Source organism: Cyrtonyx montezumae, unplaced genomic scaffold, assembly GCF_038088225.1.
Source record: "Cyrtonyx montezumae isolate F1298 unplaced genomic scaffold, pur_monq_1.0 scaffold_8, whole genome shotgun sequence".
Lineage (NCBI taxonomy): Eukaryota > Metazoa > Chordata > Aves > Galliformes > Odontophoridae > Cyrtonyx > Cyrtonyx montezumae.
The window spans coordinates 30,824,744-30,847,561 of record NW_027072089.1 but is presented as its reverse complement, the minus strand read 5'-3'; the positions used below and the strand labels follow the sequence as shown (position 1 = coordinate 30,847,561).

Below are 22,818 nucleotides of genomic sequence, written 5' to 3'. Positions count from 1 at the left end.
GTACCACGTATGAGGTTTAGAAGGTAGAATGGTTTGATCAAAGCATAAGATACTATGGGTTCAAAAGATAATAAAACAGTGTTTGGGGTTTTTTTCTCCAAAAATGACCAAAATATAAGCACACATACTAGACTCCTCTAGTTTTGTTACTAGAAACTCGTTATAATGTTGCCACAATGGTGTAAAAAGGGAAACGCTATCACATTTTTATTAAGTTTGATTTTCCACTCCACTAGAACAATGGAGCTGCTGAAATGTAATGTGTTGATGTTATCATTAGTGCAGTTAATGCATTTATTTCAAAATATTTATTAAGAACTGTCAAAGCATTTTGTTTAACCAAGTTCAATGCACTGTAAAATATAAAGGAAAGCATGATATTCATTTCACTTCAGACTTCACTTCAGATGATGAGGACTTCAGGAAAATGGCTTGTCATTTTGTGTTTGCAAGTTTAGGCTTTTGAATCAGATAACACAAAATAATGTGCATTTTATGCAGCTCTGGTGAACTGCATACCTGAAAATATGTAACACTCTTAATTCTTGCTCAGACTCTTTCAACTGTGCTTACCTTGATATGCCTTGCTAAATGTTTTCATACATTTATACACAAATGAATTAAGAATTTAAATGGTCAGGAATAAAGAAGAAGAAAACAGTAACTTTAAATCACAGGTACTAGTGTAACAAATATTCAGTAGATAAATAAAATAATTAGATAATAAACATTTCATCTCATAAGGAATGCTGTCTTTCCATTTTATGTCACTGTTCATACTGAACAGTCAGTTATCCTTCACTACTCATTTCTACCTGCAATTGTAAATCAACCACTTCTGTAAAGCAAAGCTAAAGTTTTGATGATTCACTGGAATTAGAAATGCCAGTTTCTGTTTAATCTCATTGGCTTCTTGCAGCATATCCAACATGATACAATCAGAGTACCCCCTAATAGGAATTTTTTCTTCCAAGAGAAGCTCTTCTGTCCATAAACACCCCTACACCTGGGAGAAAGATTCCAGTTATGCCTATGTTCAGTAGTCAATACCATAAGAAGGCTGAAATACAGAACAAGTGTTAAATGGAATATCTTCATCCACCTAGAGTTTCAGGTTTGTGTTAAATTCATCACTTAACCAGAGTCCTCAATCCATCTCAGGTGGCTCATGTTCTACTTGTAAAGCTTTAACATATAAAATACATAAAGTTATAGGATAAAGCAACAACAGAGAATGGCTATATCTGCCATTCCAAGAGGCCCTTGAATATGAACAGCTTATGAAGGGAGCAGTTACTAAATAACACTGAGAAAATAGAAGGTGTAATAGGAATACTATATGTATATATAAGGCATGGTTAATACAGGACCAAATTCTGAGCAGTGCAACTGCTGTAGCAGACAGTAGGATTTTAATCTGTCTTTCTGTTATGTCTTAGATCTTCTCCCATATATGTGCTAATTATAATCTTCAAAGTTGTAAGTAGGTACAAAGTTGTGTCAATTTGTTCACTATTTAAAATAACAAAAGGATATCACCTCCAGTGAGAAGATCTGCACAAAAGGAAATTCAGCAACAGAGAAAAAAGAAGTTTCAAGTATACCTAAATGCCCACTACAAATAAATAACTTCATTGCAGAAAGAGAAATGGAACTGGAGGAAACCTGCTTCAGACATTCTGAACAGCTTAAGTCCCAGCTACAGTGAGTATAGATGCTAAGTAATGACAACTCACAATTGAAGGAGAGTTATCATCTTAGTAGACTATTACATGAGTTCCTGAGTTTGGTTACAGAGGCACAGATACAGTGATCTAGCAAACAGCAACATCAGGTGTATAAATACAAGCTCTGCCCTTGGAAAGGTAAAAAGAACTCGACAAATTAGATCAGAAAGAGCCATGCAGCGAGACCTGGCGGAGACCAGCACAGTGAAATATTCAAGAGGGAAACCAGAGAGCAAAACAAGAAATAGTAAATCTTGGTTACAAATGTGTTGATCTGCTACTTGGGACTGTGATATTTAGACAAAGTTTTTCACATGGTGCCTTTTAGTGCTTTTTTTCCCCCATAAACTGGAAGATATGACTGTCAATGTGTGCTACAGCTACCTTCCAAGCCACACATCCACATTTTTTCATGTTCCAGGAATGGTAGAAAAAGGCAAAGCTGGCTTTGGGGAATTCACGATTGTGCCCCACTTCTGTATAATAATGCAGACACAGGCTCCACTCTTGCACCAGTCTGTGCAGTGCAAGGAATATCGTTCATCTGGTCTGTGGATCTTTCTTTCATTTGGAAATGAGTCACTATCCCCATCAGGCTTTACAAACGACTCAGAAGAAAAACGCCAAAAGACTGTGGGTTGTATCACATCGGTACATGAACGTATACCCATTCTAGCTTTCCTAAGCTTCTGACAGCGTCTACCAGGCCCCATCTCATTTAGCACCTTGAGAAGGCACTCTTCCAGCAGAAAAATCACCGAAGAACTAAAACATCCCTGCTGCAGCCTTGGCTGCCTTGCAGAAGGTGCCAGGAGGTGTGCCGAGGACATCGGTTTGGGGCACTGGGCTGCAAAAGCTCCTTTGTCGGGACAGCCACGGGGATGCTTTAAAGCACCTTTACATGTCAATTCTAGCGTCAAAAGCGAGCAGGTCAAAGAGGGCTGGCCCTCATAGCAAGTTAAACTCCTGAGGGTGGAGATAATATCCCAGCAGGAAGGGAGGAAAGTGCTGCACCCGCCCGGGCCGAGGTGCTTTCACACTCCTCACCGCCAGCTTTAGGCTACGGAGCCGGCTATTATCACAGTCATTGTCATTATTATCTCTAAATCTGCTGCCTGGCATTCAGGCACCTATCAGGAAAGACCCAAGACCCTATTAGTACAGGCAACAATTCCTCAAGGCGATTCAGAGATGTTTTGCCCGTGCCCTGGATGTCCAGCCATAAATGACAACACCTGACATGGATAATTCTGGGTAATAAAATATTTGAACAGCACCTCCGCGGCATGCAAAAAAGTAGTAATAGATTCCCCTGCCTCCCCCATCTTAGCTATTCGTTTGGGGAAAGTAAATATTTGACCTTGACAGGATCTTAAAAGATATTGAAAGAAAAAAACGCACACCAAAACAAAACCACACAGTCACACAGAAAATCCAATTAACTTATTGATATATTGCTATCCAAGAGAATGGAGGGGGGCGGAAGCTCACTCCTAAAGCTATTTGGGGGGGATGGGAGGTCAGGGGAGAGGAAGAACGTCGAAACGGCTGATTTACATAGAGGTTTAGGGAAAATGGCTCAAACTCATGACATTGTGTGTGAACAGCATGGTCTTTAAGGTGATGAATAGCACTGAAAGACCTGTTTGCACCTCTGGAGGTAGTTAACCGTGCTGGCCGCTTCTTAAGCTTCGACACTTTTAAAATGCCGTGTTTAGCAAGGGAAAGATGGATTAAGTTTATAAAACCTTGTCCCTTACATCCAGCCATACATTAATCCACTATACTTTTTTTTTCTTTTAATTTTTTTTTTTCTTCCACCCTCTGCCAGCGATGTGCGAAAGAAAGGAGAGCCGTGAAGGGGCTGACGCTGAATTAAAATAAAAGTGTAACTCCGTCCCCGGCGAGGCGAAAGGTGGGAGGCCTTCCATGAGAATGGTTACAATAGCAGGTTAAAAGCTCTCTGGTTTTGAGGGCCCCTGGGAATTGATATGTATATAAGCAACGTATAATGCTTCTGGATGCCATGGAATTGCTGTCCGGCCGGGGAAGGGAGGAAGGGACGTGGCTGCACCCTTTCGGGTTTTGCAGGTTAAACTTCTCAGGAGTTTCTAATGCCTAATGCTCCCCCTCGGCCGTCAGTGCTATATGATGGGGCTCGTCCTTAGATTATTTTTGCAAGTAGAAATCTTAGAAAACTTTCTTGGAAAGTTTGACAAATATGAACCCATAGGGCCCGGATCAATACCAATGCAGTAACACTGAGAGGTGGATCAGCTTCAAAAGCTAAAACATATTGCTAGGGAAAGCTCCTGCAAAAGACTCACACTTTGCTGGGCACTGTCAGCTCTTTCATATTACTGAAAGGTCTCAGAAGCACAAGAAAATACATGGAATGACAAATATCAGCTCAACACAAAGATTAAAATAAGGTTAAGTACCACAGGTCCCAAGGGAAACATGGCTGTAATCAGCAGCACAACAGTGACTGCCATCTGCCACTGCTGTAAGGCTTGTCCTGTATTCAGGCTGTGCTGGAAAACAAACTGGTGATGATGTTGAATACCTACCTTTAGTCATGGCCTCTCTCGAAAAGAAGCTCTGACAGTGGGCATTCATTGGTTCTATATTTACTTATTTGAATATTGGTGGATTTTTTGAAAGGACGTTTTTAATAGACTTCTTACATATGCTCAGGTGTACCTGCACCTACACAAATGGAAAAAGGTTGTTTTTTCCCTGTTTTTTCTTCCTAAAATAAAAGCACAAACCTGTATAAACACAAATTGTACCATCTTTGGTCATCACTATACATTATACAGGGGCTGTAATTTGTTCTAAACTGATATAATTCTGTTGCTAGAAGGAAGAGTCTGAAAGACAGACTCAAGAAACAATGAAGATAAAATTCAGAAGATAGTGATTTGGTAGTGATTTTGATTTCCTTGTTGCTGCCGGAACAGAAAAAGTGATCCACAGGGTCACTGAGCAAAAGGTTTCAGGGGCTTGGGGGGAAGTTTTAATTAGTATCAACCACTTCAGTTTCCCTTCTGATTTTCTCCAAAATGAAGTGAAAACCACCCTTATTTATAAGAACAACTGCTCTCTCTTAACCTCTCCATACAACCTCTTCTCATAATAACATTCCAGACAAAACAGCTCTCAAGGGACAAAATAAATCAATGCCATAAAAGAAGGTGTTTTTCATGCCAGGCCCTGCTGCTTGCAGTTTACAGTTACAAAACTGACAGCAGCAATACAGGATTACACAGGACATCTGAAGAGATCTGTCCAGTCACTCTAACCAAAATTAACATACATTTAAATTTGAACAATATATAATTAAAAAAAAAAAACAACCAACAAACCGACAACATACAGAAGCAAGCTATGTTAACATTGTAGTGGTGTAATAGCAAGATAGAAACAAATCAACAACAAAAAAAAATCAGCTTAAAAGCCCTAAGTCCATTCCCACACTGAATTAAGCTCAAAGCCCCAAAATATTTGGCTGACAGAACCTTTGGGAAGGGATCTTTAGGGAAGGTAAAAAACTCAAATCCTTGGACAAATAACTAACTCTATTTTCCAGGATTTTTCCCTTTTGCTGATGTGTTTTTCATGCTGACTTGTTTGTTTACTTGAGCATCTGCTCAGGGAATTCCTCTATTTCTGAAACTAAGGGAAAAAGGTTGAGAGGCAGGGAAGTAGGCTGATAAATGCACTAATATCTGTGCACGGTTTCACACCCTTGACCAAAAGTCCATCAAAGTCAAGAGAAAAACTGGTTTTGACTAGCAGAGGTCTGGATTCATTGCATAGCCTCATTACACTGTACGGAGCCACCCAGTAAGGGCTTGTCTTGTCTCCCTGACTTCAGAACCATAGTGTGAAGCCTTCCCTTACAGCCAATGTTGGGAAAGAAGTGTTAAAGAAATGAAGTTGGTAGGCATGGCAAGAAAACAAGGGAGAAATCTCTCTCATGAGGACAGTTACCATGCTTACAATGAAAAACACAGGACTGGGACAGTGTGGAAACCTGAGCACTGCCCCCTTCCAGAGCAGGACTGCCTTTTTTCCAACACTGCACACAGCTCTCACAGCCGTCCTTCAGTGCTGCCATCTCCCAGCACTGCTCATCCCACTTTGCCAGCTTCCAGCAGTGACAGAGCAGTGCCTTCAGGCTGCTTTCGTCACTGTTCACTGGTGGGTGCCTTGGTGGGAAGCAGCCTTGTGGGCTGGGGGGAGGCTCAGGATTGCTAACAGATTCACTGTTGGTTGTTTCCTCGCAGCTTTCATGTCCCTGGGAAAAAAATAAAATCCACTTTGCACAAAAAGAGTCATTTGAGGATGTTGTTGAAACTGATACTGCAGAAATAGATGTTCCTGCATGCTGTCTTCCTCCTCTGTAATGGCTCTTACATTAGGGACTGGAGTGGGGGGAGCTGCTGTTGTCCATTTACTTTAGTAAAGAATGTTATTGAATGAAACCTTTAATGGGGTGCTTATGATCCTACTCGGCTAAGAGCTCAGAGCCTGTGGCAGAGTAGTCTTTCTCTCCACCTTGACAGCTCTTACGGCATCAATACGGGTAATCCCTAAGGTGTTGGTCAGCCCCAGCCAGCCAGAGGACTGCAGTGGCCACACGGAGAGCCTGGAGGTCACTTGTGGGAAAGTGAGAGCTCTCTGGGGAGCACAGTATCCCCCACAACCTCCACCCCTATCCTTACCACCACCACCACCACCACCCAGAGCTCTCCAAACCACACAGAACCCAGTGGCACTGCAGCCACTGTAGGACAGGCAGAGCTGCCTTAGTACTCCCCTACAGTTCTCCCTAATGCTTCCAGCTGCCTTTCACCTGTAGACATCAAGCATTTCACCTGTAGACATCAAGCATTTCTAAAGTTTGAGTCAAATATCTCCAAACGACAAAAGCAAGCATTTTATGTGCTGTTAAAAAGAATGTGGAAAACAGTTTGACACCTCCTGTATGCCTGAGGCCCTATAGGACATGCATTAAGGTGACTCAGAAGACAGTATAACGGGATGCATGCATATAAGGGAAATAGAAAGGGAAATAAAGCTGGCAGTGACTGTGTTCACAAGGAGCCAGATTCCAGCATGCCCTGTGGTGGTACATCCAAGGCTGGGAGCCCTGAGAAACTTCTCGCAGGAGGGAGCCACCAACCTGGTCTACCCTAGTGAATAACCTCCTCTGTTCAATCTTAGAAACCACAGGAGTTAACACAAAGTGCTCTTGTCTCTTACTGGACTGATACCTTAACTCACTTACCTCTTTCCTTGGGCAGGACCATTTTTCATCACAGCCAGGCAGTACAGCTCCTGTCCCTTTTACCTAGGCTCAGGAATGCTCTCTTCCATTGACTTGACTGTGCAAGAGCTCCCTAACACAGGAGGCTCTTGCTGCAGCCATCCTGGGCAGCAACCAGACAAAATGCTCAGTGTACCCTCCCACCTCCCCCTTTTTTTATGTGTATAAAAACACGAAACGTCACCTGAACTGGCCAGTCATTAGTTCTCCAGGCTGTTTGCAACACTGCCATAAGATCACAAACATGTTTCTTATCAGTTAAATCCCTTGAAAGGGAAACATCAGCTCATCAGATGTTAACAGGATGTATGTAGATATATTCCCTAGTCTAAACCTAATCTCTACCAAACCTTATCCAGCACTTACAATCCATCTTCCCCACAGGATGCAGCCACCCTCCTGCTGCCCAGTGTCTCTCTGCAGGGCTGTGAAGTGCACAGACCAAGTGCCGCGAGAGCAAAGCAGGAAGCCCAGCCGGGGCTCCGCTGAAACCACAATGCTGTGAGGCAGTTAAATGCCTTTTATACTGCTCCATCCAGATTTGTTGAGTCCAAGTGGGAGTGAACCAAGTCCAAACGTGAACAGTCTTAGCGTCTTTCAGCTTCTGGGACTCTTAGGGCCCAATCCATCAAGGGTGTATTTGCCTCCCAATATGGTCAGCTGTTACCCAGTGGGAGGAGGACTGTAGTTCCCAGAAAGAGGCAGCTTTCTGTAACGATGCTGTTAATGACTTACAAATGACACAGTTACACCCTTCATGTTTGTTAGTAACTCAAATAGACAACAGAGATGCAATAGGCAGAAAGCAGCTCGCAGACAATTTTCGTATAGCAGAGCCTCAAATAATTTATTTTCTTCCATTCTGTGAGAAGTAATTATCATAAAACATTTACATATGTGTGCAAGACAACTAGTACCTTGAGTCACAAGTACAAGCAAGACACTTCACATACTCTTTTACAGACAACTCATCACACAGTGCTGCAGAAAAGTGCAAACACTTCAGGACAATATCGATGGGGGGTTCTTTACATAGAAGAATATGCACAGAGCTAAAAGCACTACAGAAGATGCACCACTGAAATAATGCTCATTCACAAGGGACAGCAAGGTCACCCACAGGCAAAGCTAACTGCACATCACAGCACGTCCCATCCATTCCAAGTCACAACTTGGTTCGGTAAGCAGCTGATCATTTAACAAAACTGGAGTTCTTTATGGGGCCAAACCAGCAAGGCCTTCTCATGCACAATTCATTGTTGTCACCCAGGGTTGCAGATGCATGAGAGAAAACACCTGCATGGAGGCAGGCTGCTGGAACTAAGGCTTAGTGCCCTCAGCTGAACTCATTTATGGCTTATTTCTGATGCAGCCCAGTGCTGGGACTCAATACTTCGAAGTAAGAGGTTCTATAGGTGTTTGGTTTTTTTTCTTTTCTTTTTTCTTTTTTTAATTTCAATTTTCACCATGAAAATGAGGACAAAGCAGTTTAAAATACAATAATCCATGTAAAAGTTAGTGCAAGTCAATATACGTACTTACTAGTATCTGCAAGATAGAATGTGCAAGTAACTTTTTCTTTCTTTAAAGTTCTACACTGTATTTAAAGTTGTTAGGCACAGAATCCACTTCCATTTTCTGTACTTTTGCTTAAAAAGTCCTTGTTAATTCCAGGTGATCTAGGATATTAACAGCACCTTATCATCCCAATACCACCAAATTACCTGTATTAAAGGTTCAGCTCCAGTAAGGGCTGCTGTCGCCTCCTGTGTGCAACACAACACGCACATCTGCACCAACACAGCAGCCTCCTGCAGAAACACAGCCCTTGCCCACTGTGCTCACAGATGGAGGACTGCACTCCCTATGCACAGTGGTCCATCAGTGCAGATCTCACCTGTCATACACATCCCATCTTAAAGTAAAGATGGGAAAAGGGTTTTCCCCTTTCCTTAAGTGAGGTACAAGAGTTGATCAAAGACATTTATGCCTCGATACAGAGGAGACTAGGGGTGGAATCATGCCCACCCCTGGCCTGTAGCGAGACCAGTGCAAAGCTGCAACACAGTGCTAGAATGCCCATAGCCCACCTGGGAGCTTTTGGTGTTCCAGAACAGCTTTAGCCTTGGTCTTCTGCAGAGAGAAGGTAGAGCCATCACCCCACAGCACTGCTGGAGAAATTTCACATTGGTTTCACTGCCCCCAGAGCTCCTATGGTCAGCTCAGCTGGTCCTGAAGCCACAATTAAATACTCTCACGCTGCTCCAGCAGCAGTCACTGTCAAATAGGGATTCATTAAAAGAATTGCACACAACAAAAAGATAGACCTCACAGCTGGGCACGTGCCTGAATAAAACAAACATGTTAAACCATCTTTGGTACACATACTTGCCAAGAAAAACCCACACCCGCACGGACACACCCACAAAGCTGGGCCAGGAGCACTCCCCCAGCTAATGGGCAGCAGCGTGGATGTTCATGTGGAAGCGGTACTCCTCCAGCTCGGGGAAGTGCTGGCCACACACCGTGCAGGTGCTGCCCTTGTCCTTGCTGTGTGTGCGCCTCATGTGGCTGTCGTGTGCTGCGTGCGAGGCGAAGGCTTTGCCGCAGTGCTTGCACTTGAAGGGCTTCTCTCCAGAGTGCTGGCGGATGTGCGTGCGCAGGATGCTGGAGGCTGTGAACGCCTGGAAGGGCACAGGAGGAAGGGGTGGGGGGAGAGCAGGGAGCGGGGTTAGCAGGCTCCGCTTCATGGCTATGGAAGCTCGCAAAGATTTCTGATCGCAGACACCGGTAAATATGTCCTACGTGCCAAAGGATGACAAGTCAATACTATCCTAATTAGCTTCGTACAGGGGAAACATAATGAGGGTTTTCTTGGCAGCGTTTGCTTTCAAAATTAAACCCTTTCATGTTGGGCTTGGAATTCATTGGCCAGAATTCACTCATGCTGGGCCAGCATCCACCTCTTGGGCTTTAATTTCCCCTTCTATCACATTCTGCTCTGCCTTCAGTCTGACCTCCTAGCCCATCTATCCCCTCACATGAATTTATCCCCTCATAGCGTTACCACATTCTGTGAGAAAATCCTCTCACTAAGCCATAAACAAATGGGTGGCAAAGCAGCCCACGGTTTCCTTATTTTTTCCCCAGCTGAGGCACTTTTGGGTCCTGCACTATTTGCAGACCACACAAAATAATCACTCCTAACCTTGTCACCATCAGAAAGTTGAGGAAAATGCCACACTGGAAGTTGAAATGCCATCCACAGGTGAGGGCAGATACCCACAGAGCTTTAGTGCCATTTAGCCCACTTTAGTGCCATTACATACACTTCCCTGTTACCCGAGGCACGTATGCACAGCACGGAGGCTCAGCTCTTGAACTACATCTGCTCACTCCACACCAGAAGTCAGAAAGACCAAACATTACCAATGTGATGGAAAGGGGAAATTATGTGGATGCCAACTTATAGAGAAGGCGTCTCTGTTTCCCTGGTAGAAAAAGGTGAAGGGCAGCTCATGTGCTGTGGGGCACTGGAACACAGGGGCTGCCCACCTTGTTGCAGTAGACACATTTGTAGGGCCGCTCCCCGGAGTGAACCCGCATGTGCTTGTTCAGGCTGGATGACTGTGAGAAGCTCTTCCCACACACTGAGCACTGCAAAACAAACACGAGGGAGCTAAGAGGAAGCACAGAGCATCACAGCTGGAAAGGGGCTGTTACATACGGGGATGAGGTGGGGATGTAATTCTGCTACATACACAAACACGTCTGTAATGCGACTTGGAACAACTTAAAATGTCATCAAAATCGTAATGCGTCATTAGGGACAATTTTAAAGGCTGACAAATCCTGCAAAATTTGAAAGCTGTTTTTTGTTTGCATGATAAAAATCGTCTCATTAAAAACTAGTCCTTCTTTTGAAGGTTAGCAGAAGATGATTAGTAATTAAACCTGATTTTTTTTCTCCCAACAATTAGACAGTTAGACCTAAGGCCGTTTGAAGGGAACCCCTTGGAAAAAGCATTTTTGTTGGGAGATGGTGACAGCCCTCGGGGCACAGCCGCTGCCTCCCTGCTGCTGGTAGCAGTAACACCCCGTACACTGAGTCAATGGGGAGACTTGCACCTACTCCGAGGGAATATGCGGGAGCCCACACATTACTTTCCCATCCTACAATTATTTTGGAATAAATTACCATTCTCAGGCTCAAAATAAACTAACCGTTGGAAGGACATCTTATAACTGATGCGTTCTCCTTCCTTGCTTTTTAAATACATTTGTTCTCGTTTAAATGCAGTATCTATTCAGAACGAGTTTACCACCCTGCTGTTCTAATGCATCTCTGTCCTATGTGTTAAAGGGACAAAGAAACGAAAGGGGCAAAGGAACGAAAGGGGCAAAGGAAGAATTAGGTGATTTCGAACTGCATAATTAGTGGGATGCTACTAGACCTCCCATTTAATAGCTTATTTTAAATTTGTTACTAAAACCATCCAACTTTCTGACATGACATACAATATCGTTGATTTAACTGTATCTAATCCCTGGAAATGGAATTTGTCTCGAAACGACCCACAACATCAAAGGTGTTTGGGACCGATGAAGTAGCAATGCCATATTGGAAGCACAACCCTCCCCCCCTTCCCCCCCCAAACTCTTCCCAGCCCGTTTCCCCTCCCCACGTGGCAGCGGGGGCCGGCACTGCGGAGGCAGGCTCGTCCAGGTACAGACAGCCCTGAGAGCAATGGGGTGGGGGGAGGGAGGGGGGGTCACAAAGCACTGCCAAAGACCCCGGGATAACGGCGGGGGCATCTCACCTTGTGGGGTCTGTGCTTCTCGTGGACGTGCAGCACGTGGATGCGCAGCCGGTCCCTCTTCTCGAAGGAGCGGCTGCAGAGGTGGCAGGGGAATTTCCTGTCGCCCTGGTCCACGCAGCGCGTGTACTTGAGGTGTTTGTCGCGATAGTAGCGATAAGCGAACACCTTCCCGCAGCGCTCGCACTTGAAGCTCTCCCCGGCTCCTGCACGGCAAAGCGCGGTGCCCGTCAGCCCCCGGGAGGGTAATAATAATGTTACAAACGGATTCCAGCGTTTTCATCAACCAAACACGAGCCGCAGCCCCGAAGCGAACGGACCGCTGCCCCTCGATTCCCTCTGTGCAGGGAGGTGTGTGTGTGTGTGTGTGTGTGTGTGTGTAGGGGAGGGGTAGGACTAACCCCACAGCCCGCTGCCCGGCCCGGGACACGGCTTGTTTCTTCGCTTCCCGTTCCCCAAAAAGGACCACCGATCCGCGCATCTTTTCTGTCGTTTTCAAAACGCTAACAGTGCAAACGCGCGTTTATTTCGTTTCCATCGGGGTTTATAAACTGTTCACTTGAGCTCAGGAACAGCACAGGAAGCATTTGGGGCGTTAACGTAACCGTCTCAGCCTCTGATGGGAGGTGGAAAAGCGGCGTTCCCTCCGAGCCCCGAAACGAGCGGGGCTCCCCCCCCCCCCCCCCAAACAGCAGCCCCGCTAAGTACGTGCATCTCGCTGTCAGCGCACCCCCAACCCCCCAGCCCTCAGGCTTTCGTCTTCCCGCCTTTGCTTCAGACGCAGGTTCGGCTGGCAGCGGCGTCTCCCTTCCCTTCTGCACTGAATTTCTCCCCGAATGAGCGCATTCGGCATTTCCTCTGCCAGCACCACTGCGCTGGGATTAAACCAAACCCCGAACAGGAACGCCGCAAAAAATCCCCCAGCAACAACACCCCGGGAACAACGAGGGGTGCTTTACATCAGCACTGCTCCCCAAAACGGGGGGAGGGGGGGGCAGAAGGGGAGCGGCACCTCGGGTGCCATAACGGCCGCCCCCAGAGCGGGGCAGAGCGGCCTAGGCCGGGGCTGCCCCGCAGCCGTTAAGAGCGATGGCGGGGTCCCTTCGTCCCCCCCCCGGTGCGGGTCTGGGCGCGGCGCGGGGCACCCCCGAAGCGATGCCGTGTTCTCACCTTCGGGGTGCGGCGGGGGCCGCCCCGCCTCCGGCATGCCCTTCAGGCAGATGGGGATGCCCAGGAACTGCACGTAGCAGTCCCCGTACCACACCAGCAGCTCCTCCTTGGGCGCGATGTCCCGGCAGCTCTCGTAAAAGATCTGCCCCTGGCACTGCAGCGCCGTCAGGTTCTGCTCCTCGGGGAAGCGGGCGCAGTTCACCAACGACATCCAGTTGCCGGATGCGCCCTTCCCGTCGATGAAGTGGCTCAGCTGCCCGTGCTCGAAGACCTGAAGGGCGCAGAGAAGAACATCAGGGCCGAGAGCGGATCGGGGCCGGGCGGAGGTCCCCTCGCGGCAACCCCACCGCCGTAACGTAATGTCTGCGGGGAGCCCCACTGCCCCGGCACCTCCCCCCCTGCCGCGGCTACCTCCCACATCAGCGAGTTGTCGTCGTAAGTCTTGATCTCGGTGGTGTTGACCACTTTGCCTTGGAACGGACCGAAGCGGACTCCTTTGGGGATGGGGGCGGTGCAGAACACCCCGACGTGCCAAATGTCCCCGTAAGCCACACGCAGCACGGCCAGCCCTGCGGGGACAGCACGGGCTGAGCGCGGCCGGGGACAGGGAGCGGGGCGCGGGCGGTGCCCCTGCCCATACCTTCGGGCAGCTGAAGCGCGTCCCCGTCGGGCGGCGGCGCTGGGGGGTAGCGGGCGGCACCTGCGGAGAGGGACCCTCGTCAGCGGCTCCGAAGGGGCGTGGGGTGCCGCCTTTGAGCCCCCTTTCCACCCCCCGGATCCCCTGTCCCCTTACCCGGGCTGTCGGGGGGCAAGCGGAGTCCCGAGATGGCGTGCAGCCCGCCGGGCAGCTGGGGGCTGCGCAGCGCTCCGTACAGCACCGCGTTCAGGTCCTCCTCGCTGAAGTGGAACCTGCGGCTCTGCCCCGCCGTCTCGCAGCCCGACCCGGGCCGGGCCGTCCGCTGCGGGGTGTCCACCGGGGCCTGGGAGGGGGGCGGCGGGGCAGAGGGGGGCAGTGGAAAGCCGAGGAACGCGGGGATGCCGAAGGGGGGCAGCGGAGGGGAGGGGGGCAGCAGGCGGCCCAGGGGCTGGAGGAAGTCAGGGGGAGCATCCAAGTACTGCGCCGGGGGCAGGAAGGGCGGGTAGTAGGCGGTGAACCCGGCAGGGTTCAGCCCGAGAGCGTCCGCGGCGTCCGGGGGGAGGCCCGGCTCGCCGGCCAGAGCCAGAGCCATGCCGGGGGGGCCGCAGGTAGAGCTGGGTCCGAGGGGAAGGCGAGGAGTGGGAGCGCTGCCCTCCTAGCCCGGCGCCGTCGAGGCGAACGGGCCGACGCCCCCCCGCGGCTATATGGGCAGGGGGCGGCTCGGCTGGGGGTCGCGCGGCCCCGGAGGCGGGCGAGTGTATGGGGGGTTGGGGGGCTGCCCCGACGGGAGCCCCTACCCCGGGGCGGGGCCGCACCGTTGGTGGCCGGAGCCGCCTCCGGCTCTGCCCCCGCCGCCGGGCACGCTAGGGCTGTGCGGGGCGGCCGCCCCCGCGATGCGAGGAGCGGCTTTTGCCTGTGAGAAGGTAAAAATCCGCTTCCGAAATCCCGTCGGGCGCCGGGATGCTCAGCGGGCTCCTGCTGCTCCTAGGCCGGCCGGGTCCTGTGTTCCGCGCAGCGCTGCTCGGCAACAACTGAAGAATCGCTGCCTTAGCAGCGTCGTTCTGCGGAACACAACGTCATACTGGGCATCATGGAGACAATGGGCTCTGTCCCAGCTGCTGCCAGGGGAAGACACCTGGGAGGTGACCGCGTGCAAGAATGAATTTCCAGGACTCTGCCCAGACTATGCAGTCCTGTGTAAGGTGCCGCATTCTCACAGCAGGGATGCACCAGGAATGATCCGGAGCTGCCACTGACAGAGGGACTTTGGCTCCAGACAGACACTGACTGCGCTTGACTGGAGGTGAAGCCATCCTCCGAGCTCCTATGTCGTGCAGGAGCTGCAATTCCCACCTGCCCAAGCCTTTGGGTTGGGGCCTCCCCTTAACCTTTCAGTCTGGGTGAGAGCGTCAAGTGCTTGCACGCAGTGCGTTGAGGAGAGTGAGAACGGCACTCAGCAGCTGCCGAGACCCGGAGCCTGAGCGGGTCTGATTCCCATACCTACAGCCACATTCTCCATCCTGATTTCTGTTTGTAAGGCAGAAGCATCTGATGCACCAGGGACAGCCAGTATGCACAGCAGGCTTAGGGAGGAGGCAGGAGCAGCCCTGGGATGCTTTCTTGAGGCAGTCTCTCAATCCATTTGGCTGTATGGATTTTTTGTCTTTTCATCATTTTCCCCTTTCACTCTTGTTCCAGACCTCTGTCTGTAGGGCTGAAGTGACTCTGTGTTGCAACTTCAGGTGGGCAGTTGGGTTCATGGACACAGCATTAATAGTATGAAAGCAGTGCCATGGTTAGCTGGAGCCTTTGAGTGCTGATTGCAGACAGAAGTTTGCTTTCCCCTTAGAATGCTGCTGGGAGAAGAAAAAGGCACATAGCATTGTTGGGACCACTTTGCAGTTAATCCCCAGCGACTATCATTCCCCTATAGGATGAATGGTTTTATGGCTTGCCCTTTGTACTTCGGCTGATGATGATTTTTATATGGTTTAGTAATTTCTTATTGCCTTTAGCAATTGCCCACAGGACCCCTTCAGCATGGCCTAGCTTGTAGCATTCTACAGGCTTGGTTACAAATCGCATTAACAAAGTGTCTATGCCCCATCCCATGATTGTGTGCACATAACTTCAGGAATACTCTCACCTCGACAGGCTCCTGCTGGCTGCAAAACTGCTGAAGGATGTTAGGAGCTGTGGCCCAGGGCTCCTGCCCAGCTGCTGGGCCCAACCCACTGCCTGCAGTGGTCTCTGCACAGGGTGAGTACAGCATTTGGGTGCAGACTTTATCCCCTCCAAGTCACTAGCCATATATTTTTTTTCACTCTGACAGTGACTTTCCAGAACCAGAGACCAAAGTGAGGGAGATGAGATACATGAGGGGTCCTCTTGGTCACAAATCCAGCCGGAGCACACCAAGCTGGCTGAGGCTATGGCCTGAGAGGTGCCAAAGGAGGCTCACACTGGAATCAGACAAGGAACGTGGTGTCAAGCACACAGAGATATCACACCAACATTGCTGTTGGCAGTGGGCAGCTGAGGGACGTCCCTAAGAGGCAGCAGATCTCAAAGCCCAGCTCTCAAGGGCTGCTGTTCACCCCGGTTCATTCATACCAACCTTTCCCGACCTAGCTTTCCCCTAAGGACGTATACAATTATCATCACAGTTCTCTCTTTTACCCAGCGGTTGGGCTCTGGACTGCCCTTTGTCAGGAGCTGGGATTCAGCAGTACTGCAAAACCAGCAGGCTGCCCTTGGCCAAAGTCCCAGCAGGGACTTCAAATGGTCCCATACCTTTCCGAGCAGAACCGATGGGTTTTGACAGGGAGCAGCCTGCACCCTTGCCAGGCGCAGCAGCAGATGCAGCTGCAGCTGTGACAGAACTGTGATTTAGATGAGGTCAGAGCAGCGGCAGTTTGTTGCTATAGCTGGAGGAGACAGCACAGAGCAGCAGTGACAGCCTCTACTGGTGGGAGCTGCATTCCTGCAGCACGGATACGGCTCAGATACACTCAGCAGTGCTATGCCAAAGCCTAACAGGAATCAAGCTGTATGAGTCTGTCACACGCACAAGCCTGTGGAACTGCCCATGGGCTATCTGTATTCTGCTTTCTCCAGCTCAGGAACTAATTCATCACAGTTATTGCTTCAGGACATCATCTGAAGGCTGTCAAGAAGCCCACTCAGGCCTTGGCATTTCTGCTTCTGCACTTTGTGACCCGCTAGGCCAAGACAGAGGGCAGATCCTCCAGGCTGCCATCTTCCCTTGCCACAGCGTGATGCCAAGCAGTGCTTGCTCTGCACAGTGCTCTCCTCATACTGGATAAAACAAGCGGAGAATCAGAAGCAGTGATCAACAAGACTGGGAACAACACAAAGCCCCAGGCCACCCCTGTTCTGTCCTGGCAAGTCCCATCTGGGAGGTTCATACAGGTTACTGAGGTAATGATCTTCAGAAGGCAGCATCACAACTCTTCTGTTCTGCCATGCTTGTTAAAACTGCACACTGCTCCACCCTGCAGTGCTTCAGCACCACCTGCTACGCCCTGCTAAGAATAAATGAAGACACAACAGAAACACGTTGAAATCTCTAAAGCCATGTAAAACCCGAAGGCATTAAAATTTATTAAATGATGCAATAACAACAGAATTCTTTATTTACAATAGCATTATTTAACATCAAATAAGCAAATAGCATCGGCAAAGCAATATTAACTTGCATAAATGTATTTAAAATTTCTCTGAATATATCTACCTTTGCATAAACTGCTCACACTAGAAATACAAACATCGATGCAGGTGAACAAAGTGATGTTCAGAGTTAACTCCGCTTTGAAAATAAATCACAACCTGAAACACTGTAAGCTTTCTCCTGAAGAACCATAGTTTATATATTGCTTAATTTTACCCTTGGATAATCTTTTCATATACACACATCTCAGATGCAACTTCATGATGAACTGTACAAATAAAACCCACAAATGACATAAAGGGAAAAATTAAATGACAGTTAAATGTTTGAAGAAACGTGTCCATCATCTCTATCGAACAACATAAAGATTAAGCGATGATGCACTTATTCCAAAATTGTACACAATTCACTATACAAATATAATACATCAGACAGCTATGTAGGAATATACAATACTTAAAAACAGATCTAAGGCATTATGCTAGATTTTAGCATTTTGAGGTTCTTGCACGTAGCTTTTACCTGTAGTAAGAAACTTAAAAGATTTTGTTTTTGTCTACAAAGGAACACCAGGGAGAAAATTCTAATTAAAATCAAAGCCACTACAGTCAATTTTCTTTTGTGCAGAGAATGCTTTTGCTCTTAGGCAGCATACTACCATACAAATACTAGAAAACTTTTAAATTCACACCAACAATTAATGGCTTAAGTTGCATTTCAAAACTGATTGTGTATCTTTGGGTTCTGCGAGTGGAGCCGTGCCACCCATTTCATCTGCTAAGCCCATACGAATTCCGTTTTTCAACAAAGATTAAAAAATGTATTGTATAAACTGCAAAAAACATTGCTTTTAATTAAGAGGCCCAAAGGGATACCGGTGTGGGACAAGATTTTCAAGGTTGAGTACAAATTAATTCATTGTAGCAAAACAGCTCACTTCACTTTTTCAACTTACCACATTACATGAACACTTACCCAGGCCCTATGACCATGTATATATGCTTATTTTTCACATTATGCGCCTTTCACATTTAGTAATGTAAGTAGAACACTGATTACTTGTCCTGTTAAACAAAATTCTAGTACTTTCTCCAACAAATTTACCGCCTACACGATGGAAAATACTGATAACGAAGGGAACTGATTTGGCTTTTTTGTTTCTATAGTGATCAATATGATCAGAAGATTCCTTCACTCACTTTTCTTTTTCTTTAGTCAGAAGACGACAAAGTCACAACGAACCCAAACTGAGCCAAAGCTGATAGGTACAACCTCCTTTCTTTCTAAATGGCAATGGACGATGCAGTATCGTAATCACTATCGCGGATGGGGCTTTGCAGGTCTGTCACGAAACGGGACAAATTTCCACTTGTCCACTGTGAGAAAGAATAATCTGTCTGAAGAGGATACGGTTAAGAATTGAAAAAAAATATAATGCGATTACTTTAAAACTCATCTATGCTTCGTGTTGCGTGAAGCTGATTCGTTCAGATTTAGACACGTCTTGTATAAATAGCATTCTGTCCGATACATAACGTGAGTCGAACACAGATGTTGCTGTGTTAATGAGGCTGTGGGTCTCGGGGCTGACGGCCGGTTTGGTTTTCCATCAGAACACAGACGGATGGTTTGGCTGACCCAACATTCTTTCTGGGTTTGACAGCAGAACGGTGACTGCTGGAAAGCGTTGTTTCCCCACAATCGTGGCACTGCCCTCCTCAGAAACCGACAGCACCGTAACGTTCCCTTGGCGTTCGTGTGAAGGAAACGGACGCCTTCCCAAGAAACAACCTACTTCAAAACACCTCTATCGTATTTCCCCCAGCCTTAATATAGAATATTTTCTATTTTCACTCCCATCTGAAAAAAAATAAAATAAAACAAAACGGATTACACAGCAACAGAACAAACCTTTTAGTCCCAAAAGGCATAGCGGATGAAACATTATAAAATGCATTGCATTTTACATGACATCGAAACATTTGCGTCCAGGAAAGTTTGTGGGCAAGGGGTTAAGGGAAAGAAAACAAGAGGTCGAAAACATCAATTTCTCAATACTTCCAGTCCTCAGAAACTGATGTCAGCTTAGTAAAAGATTATTCCAACCACAGTGGGCAAGAAAAACAACAACACCCTAACAGTGGCCTGCTTAGTAACAGTTTGTCTAAGGTTTGTTACGAAAGAATATAAACATACAAAAATCAAGAATTGGTTCCTACAGTGGCTGCATATAATATAGGTTAGATAAATGACATTATGAGCAGAATCACAAGGTTTAGAAAATGAGAAGTCTCAAGCCTACAAATCAGGGCTAATCAAGGCATTGTGATTCTTTACAAAACACTTTTCCAGGAGACACACACGGCTAAGAAGATATCTAATTTAATACTGAAGTACCTCATTTGGAATCAACTTCACAACATGTATATCTCACAAAAATTATACAAGTAAAACACTTAAGTTTTCAACTTAAATTATTGCTTGTTTACATATAAACTGGATTTTATGTACCTTACAAAACGTCCTCGTAGTCCACACTGCTTTAAAAGAATCGGAAACACACGACAGTGGTGAAGTCTGTAGTGATATCTGCCATCGCTATTACATTAATCGTTATTCCCCCGGCTCAGGGGGCGGGAACCAGAAATGATCATGCCTCAAAGCAGGTATCTGTAGATCTTTGATATTATGCACCAATTCTGCCACTACCATAATCACTACATGCATTATCATTGAACGGTGCTGCTCAGCAACCCTAACTTGCTGCCCAGATTGCTGGAAACACGCCTACGGGAATAAAGAGGGTAACTTGTTTTTTCTTTGTTAGAAGGAAGATGACAGAGGTCAGGAGAGCCACTTAAAAAAATCAGGATTTGCTGATCGTTAGGAACTGAATTAAATAAGAACGTAGCAAACGTGTCTTTTTGGACTCACGACTTTGCATTAAAAGTGTTACTAAAAAACCCAACCGAAGCGCCCCTTATCAACAGCCCTCTCACAGGATAGTTTTCATCTCTCACACAACTCTAATCCCATTCCCAATTGCTCGGTGCAGTTTTCTCCGTCGGTCCGTCCTCTCTGACGTGCCGGCAGCGGGAGGGGCCCCTCACAGGCCTGCGTGCACCAGGCACCGTGTCCCGACCCTCCTCACGCACTCACCGCCCCAAAACGCAGGCCTTAGTCTACAACACCAGTATTCAGACAGAACGGAATCCTTTGCACCAGAATGAGTAAGCCAGGGAAAACAAAGCCAAAAACCAGGGTCTAAAACTAAACAGAAACAGAACAAGAGCATGGTTGTTTTTTTTTCCTTAAATACATACATTTAAATACATTCAATCTGACATGGTTTATGAAAACTGCCTGTCAACATTTACTTCGCAGGAGAGATCTAAGTTGCACTAAGGTGAATGCAGTGAACAGACTGAGCAATGTCTGTACGCTATAGCCTCAGACTGTTGAAGAGGAGGCTGCTCCCGGCGACGAGGCCCCGCGGACGGCAGGGCTAGGCCCAGCGGCACTGCGCGCCGGTGTGGCTGCGGCGCAACAAATGGGTGCAGCTCCTCCAACTGGGAAGGGCTGTGGGGCTGGGCGCCCGTTCAGCTGGAGAAAGGAGCGACCACACCGCCCTCAGGGTCAGCAGTATTTCTGTAAAAAATAAAGAGATGGAGAAATGGAGGTTTAATTGTGTTCTTGGGCTCTTCATTCCTTCCAGCTACTGCAGATATTCTAACAACCTGGCATCACCCTTTCTCTCAGAGGGTGGTGATGCACTGGAACAGGTTGCCCAGAGAGGTTGTGGATATCCCATCCCTGGAGGCATTCTGGATGGGGCTCTGGGCAGCCTGCTCTAGTGGTTGGTGACCCTGCCCACGGCAGGGGGGTTGAAACTAGATGATCTTTGAAGTCCTTTTCAACCCAGGCCATTCTACGATTCCATGATCTGACATTTGGAGACCCCACATAAATGCACAGCAACATGGCTTTAGAGAAGTCTCATACCTGGACTATATGTAAAGATGTCTCTGTGTTACAGATGCATACTTTCAAAAGAAACAGCTGTCCTCATTCAAATTCTTCTTCAGAACCAAAATTATAGGGGGAACAAGGAAGTAAAAAAAAAGCTTCAACTACCAACCCCCAGAGATACTCTTTGCTCTTTACTTCACGCTTATTGCAATGTCCTTACACAAACAGAGTACAAGATGGTTTCAAATGAGTTTATTATCCCATACTTTCTTCTTATTATTACTTTTTTAAAGCCTCAGGATGTGGTTTTCATGGTTGTTTTAAGATCACTCCTTCCAGTGACTGCAACCTGTGCCTCTCTGCAAACTCCTGCTCCCACATGGCTTTGGGGTCAGGCAGGTCAGCGAGCTAATCCGGCTGGAAATCATGTTGTTTTTTTTTTCCCCAGGGGCTGTTTTCCACTTGTGCCCAGTGGTTCCTCACTGGGCAGCCTCTCAGCACGCAGGAGCAAGGACTCATTGCTCAGTGATGGCAGCAGCAGCTTCTCTTCCAGCCCACATGAACAGCAACTGCCCATCATCAGGAAGCCATCCACATGGTCCTTTAGACTTTACCACTCTTTTCTTTGCAGTCACAGAAGGACTAGAAGCACACCTCACTGTCAAACAAAGCCACTGTGGGAAAGCATCCCACAGATCGGGAAAGCAATGTCCTAGGTTTTGTACCAAGAGTGGACATTTAGCAAGTAGTATCTTTACAGAGATACTCAGTAAATTCTTCCACTATTTTATTTATTATTCTTTCTTTATTTTATATTTTATTCAGTGATCTGAATAAAAATGCTCTTTAATTCCTTTAAAATTATTATTATTTCCAGGCCAATGTGGAAAGTGGGAAAAATTACTGAGAATCACTTCCATACTGATGCATATAACTTTAACGTTAAGAAGAAAATTCTGAGTTTACAAAGAAGCAGCCTGAAAAACCCAGAGCTTACACAGCATTCTCCAGATGTTCAGTTCTAAACAACAGCAAGTTCAAAATTTTCTTTTACAAATCAAAAAAAAGTTTGTTTCGGTAATCACAAAAAAAACCTTCTCAAGTATTTCAGTTGCAACTATGCTCAGCTTTTCAAATGAAGGCTATTTTGTGCCTTGAAAGGCAGAAAATTCTGTTTTCTAATTCGTTTACAAAACAGCTTCTTGGTTAAATATTACTAATGTTCTTGCATGTCCTAAAAGTTTTGAAAATTTTATTCCTAACACGTTAAAACAAAGTGAAACAGTATTAAGGACACAGAGGAAAACAGTGAACACTGAGGTTTGACACTCATAGTTACAGGGATTTCAGCAATACCGTGGCATTTCCTGGTTACTCAGCTCTAAGCAGAACGGATCCCTTTAAGCAATCCAGTTGTTGAGATCACATTTATAAAACAATGAGAAAGCCCTCTGCAGTCTGCCTGACAAGTT

General features: G+C 46.9%; 2 protein-coding genes across 2 annotated transcripts in view; both read right to left on the bottom strand.

Moving 5' to 3' along the window:
• Positions 1–9,515: 9,515 nt before the first annotated feature.
• PRDM14 (PR/SET domain 14) lies at positions 9,516–14,278 on the bottom strand. The gene is given in 6 exon segments (XM_065751781.1): positions 9,516–9,746; positions 10,618–10,719; positions 11,883–12,085; positions 13,050–13,320; positions 13,461–13,793; positions 13,796–14,278. Coding segments are annotated over 6 exon segments (1,623 nt in total).
• A 3,002-nt stretch (positions 14,279–17,280) lies between these two features.
• Positions 17,281–22,818, bottom strand: part of NCOA2 (nuclear receptor coactivator 2) — a 184,002-nt gene continuing 178,464 nt past the window's right edge. The window contains exon 24 of the mRNA XM_065752777.1: positions 17,281–21,025. Within this exon, the coding sequence (XP_065608849.1) occupies positions 21,014–21,025 (12 nt within the window). The 3' untranslated portion in view covers positions 17,281–21,013. The remainder of the gene's footprint in view (positions 21,026–22,818) is intronic.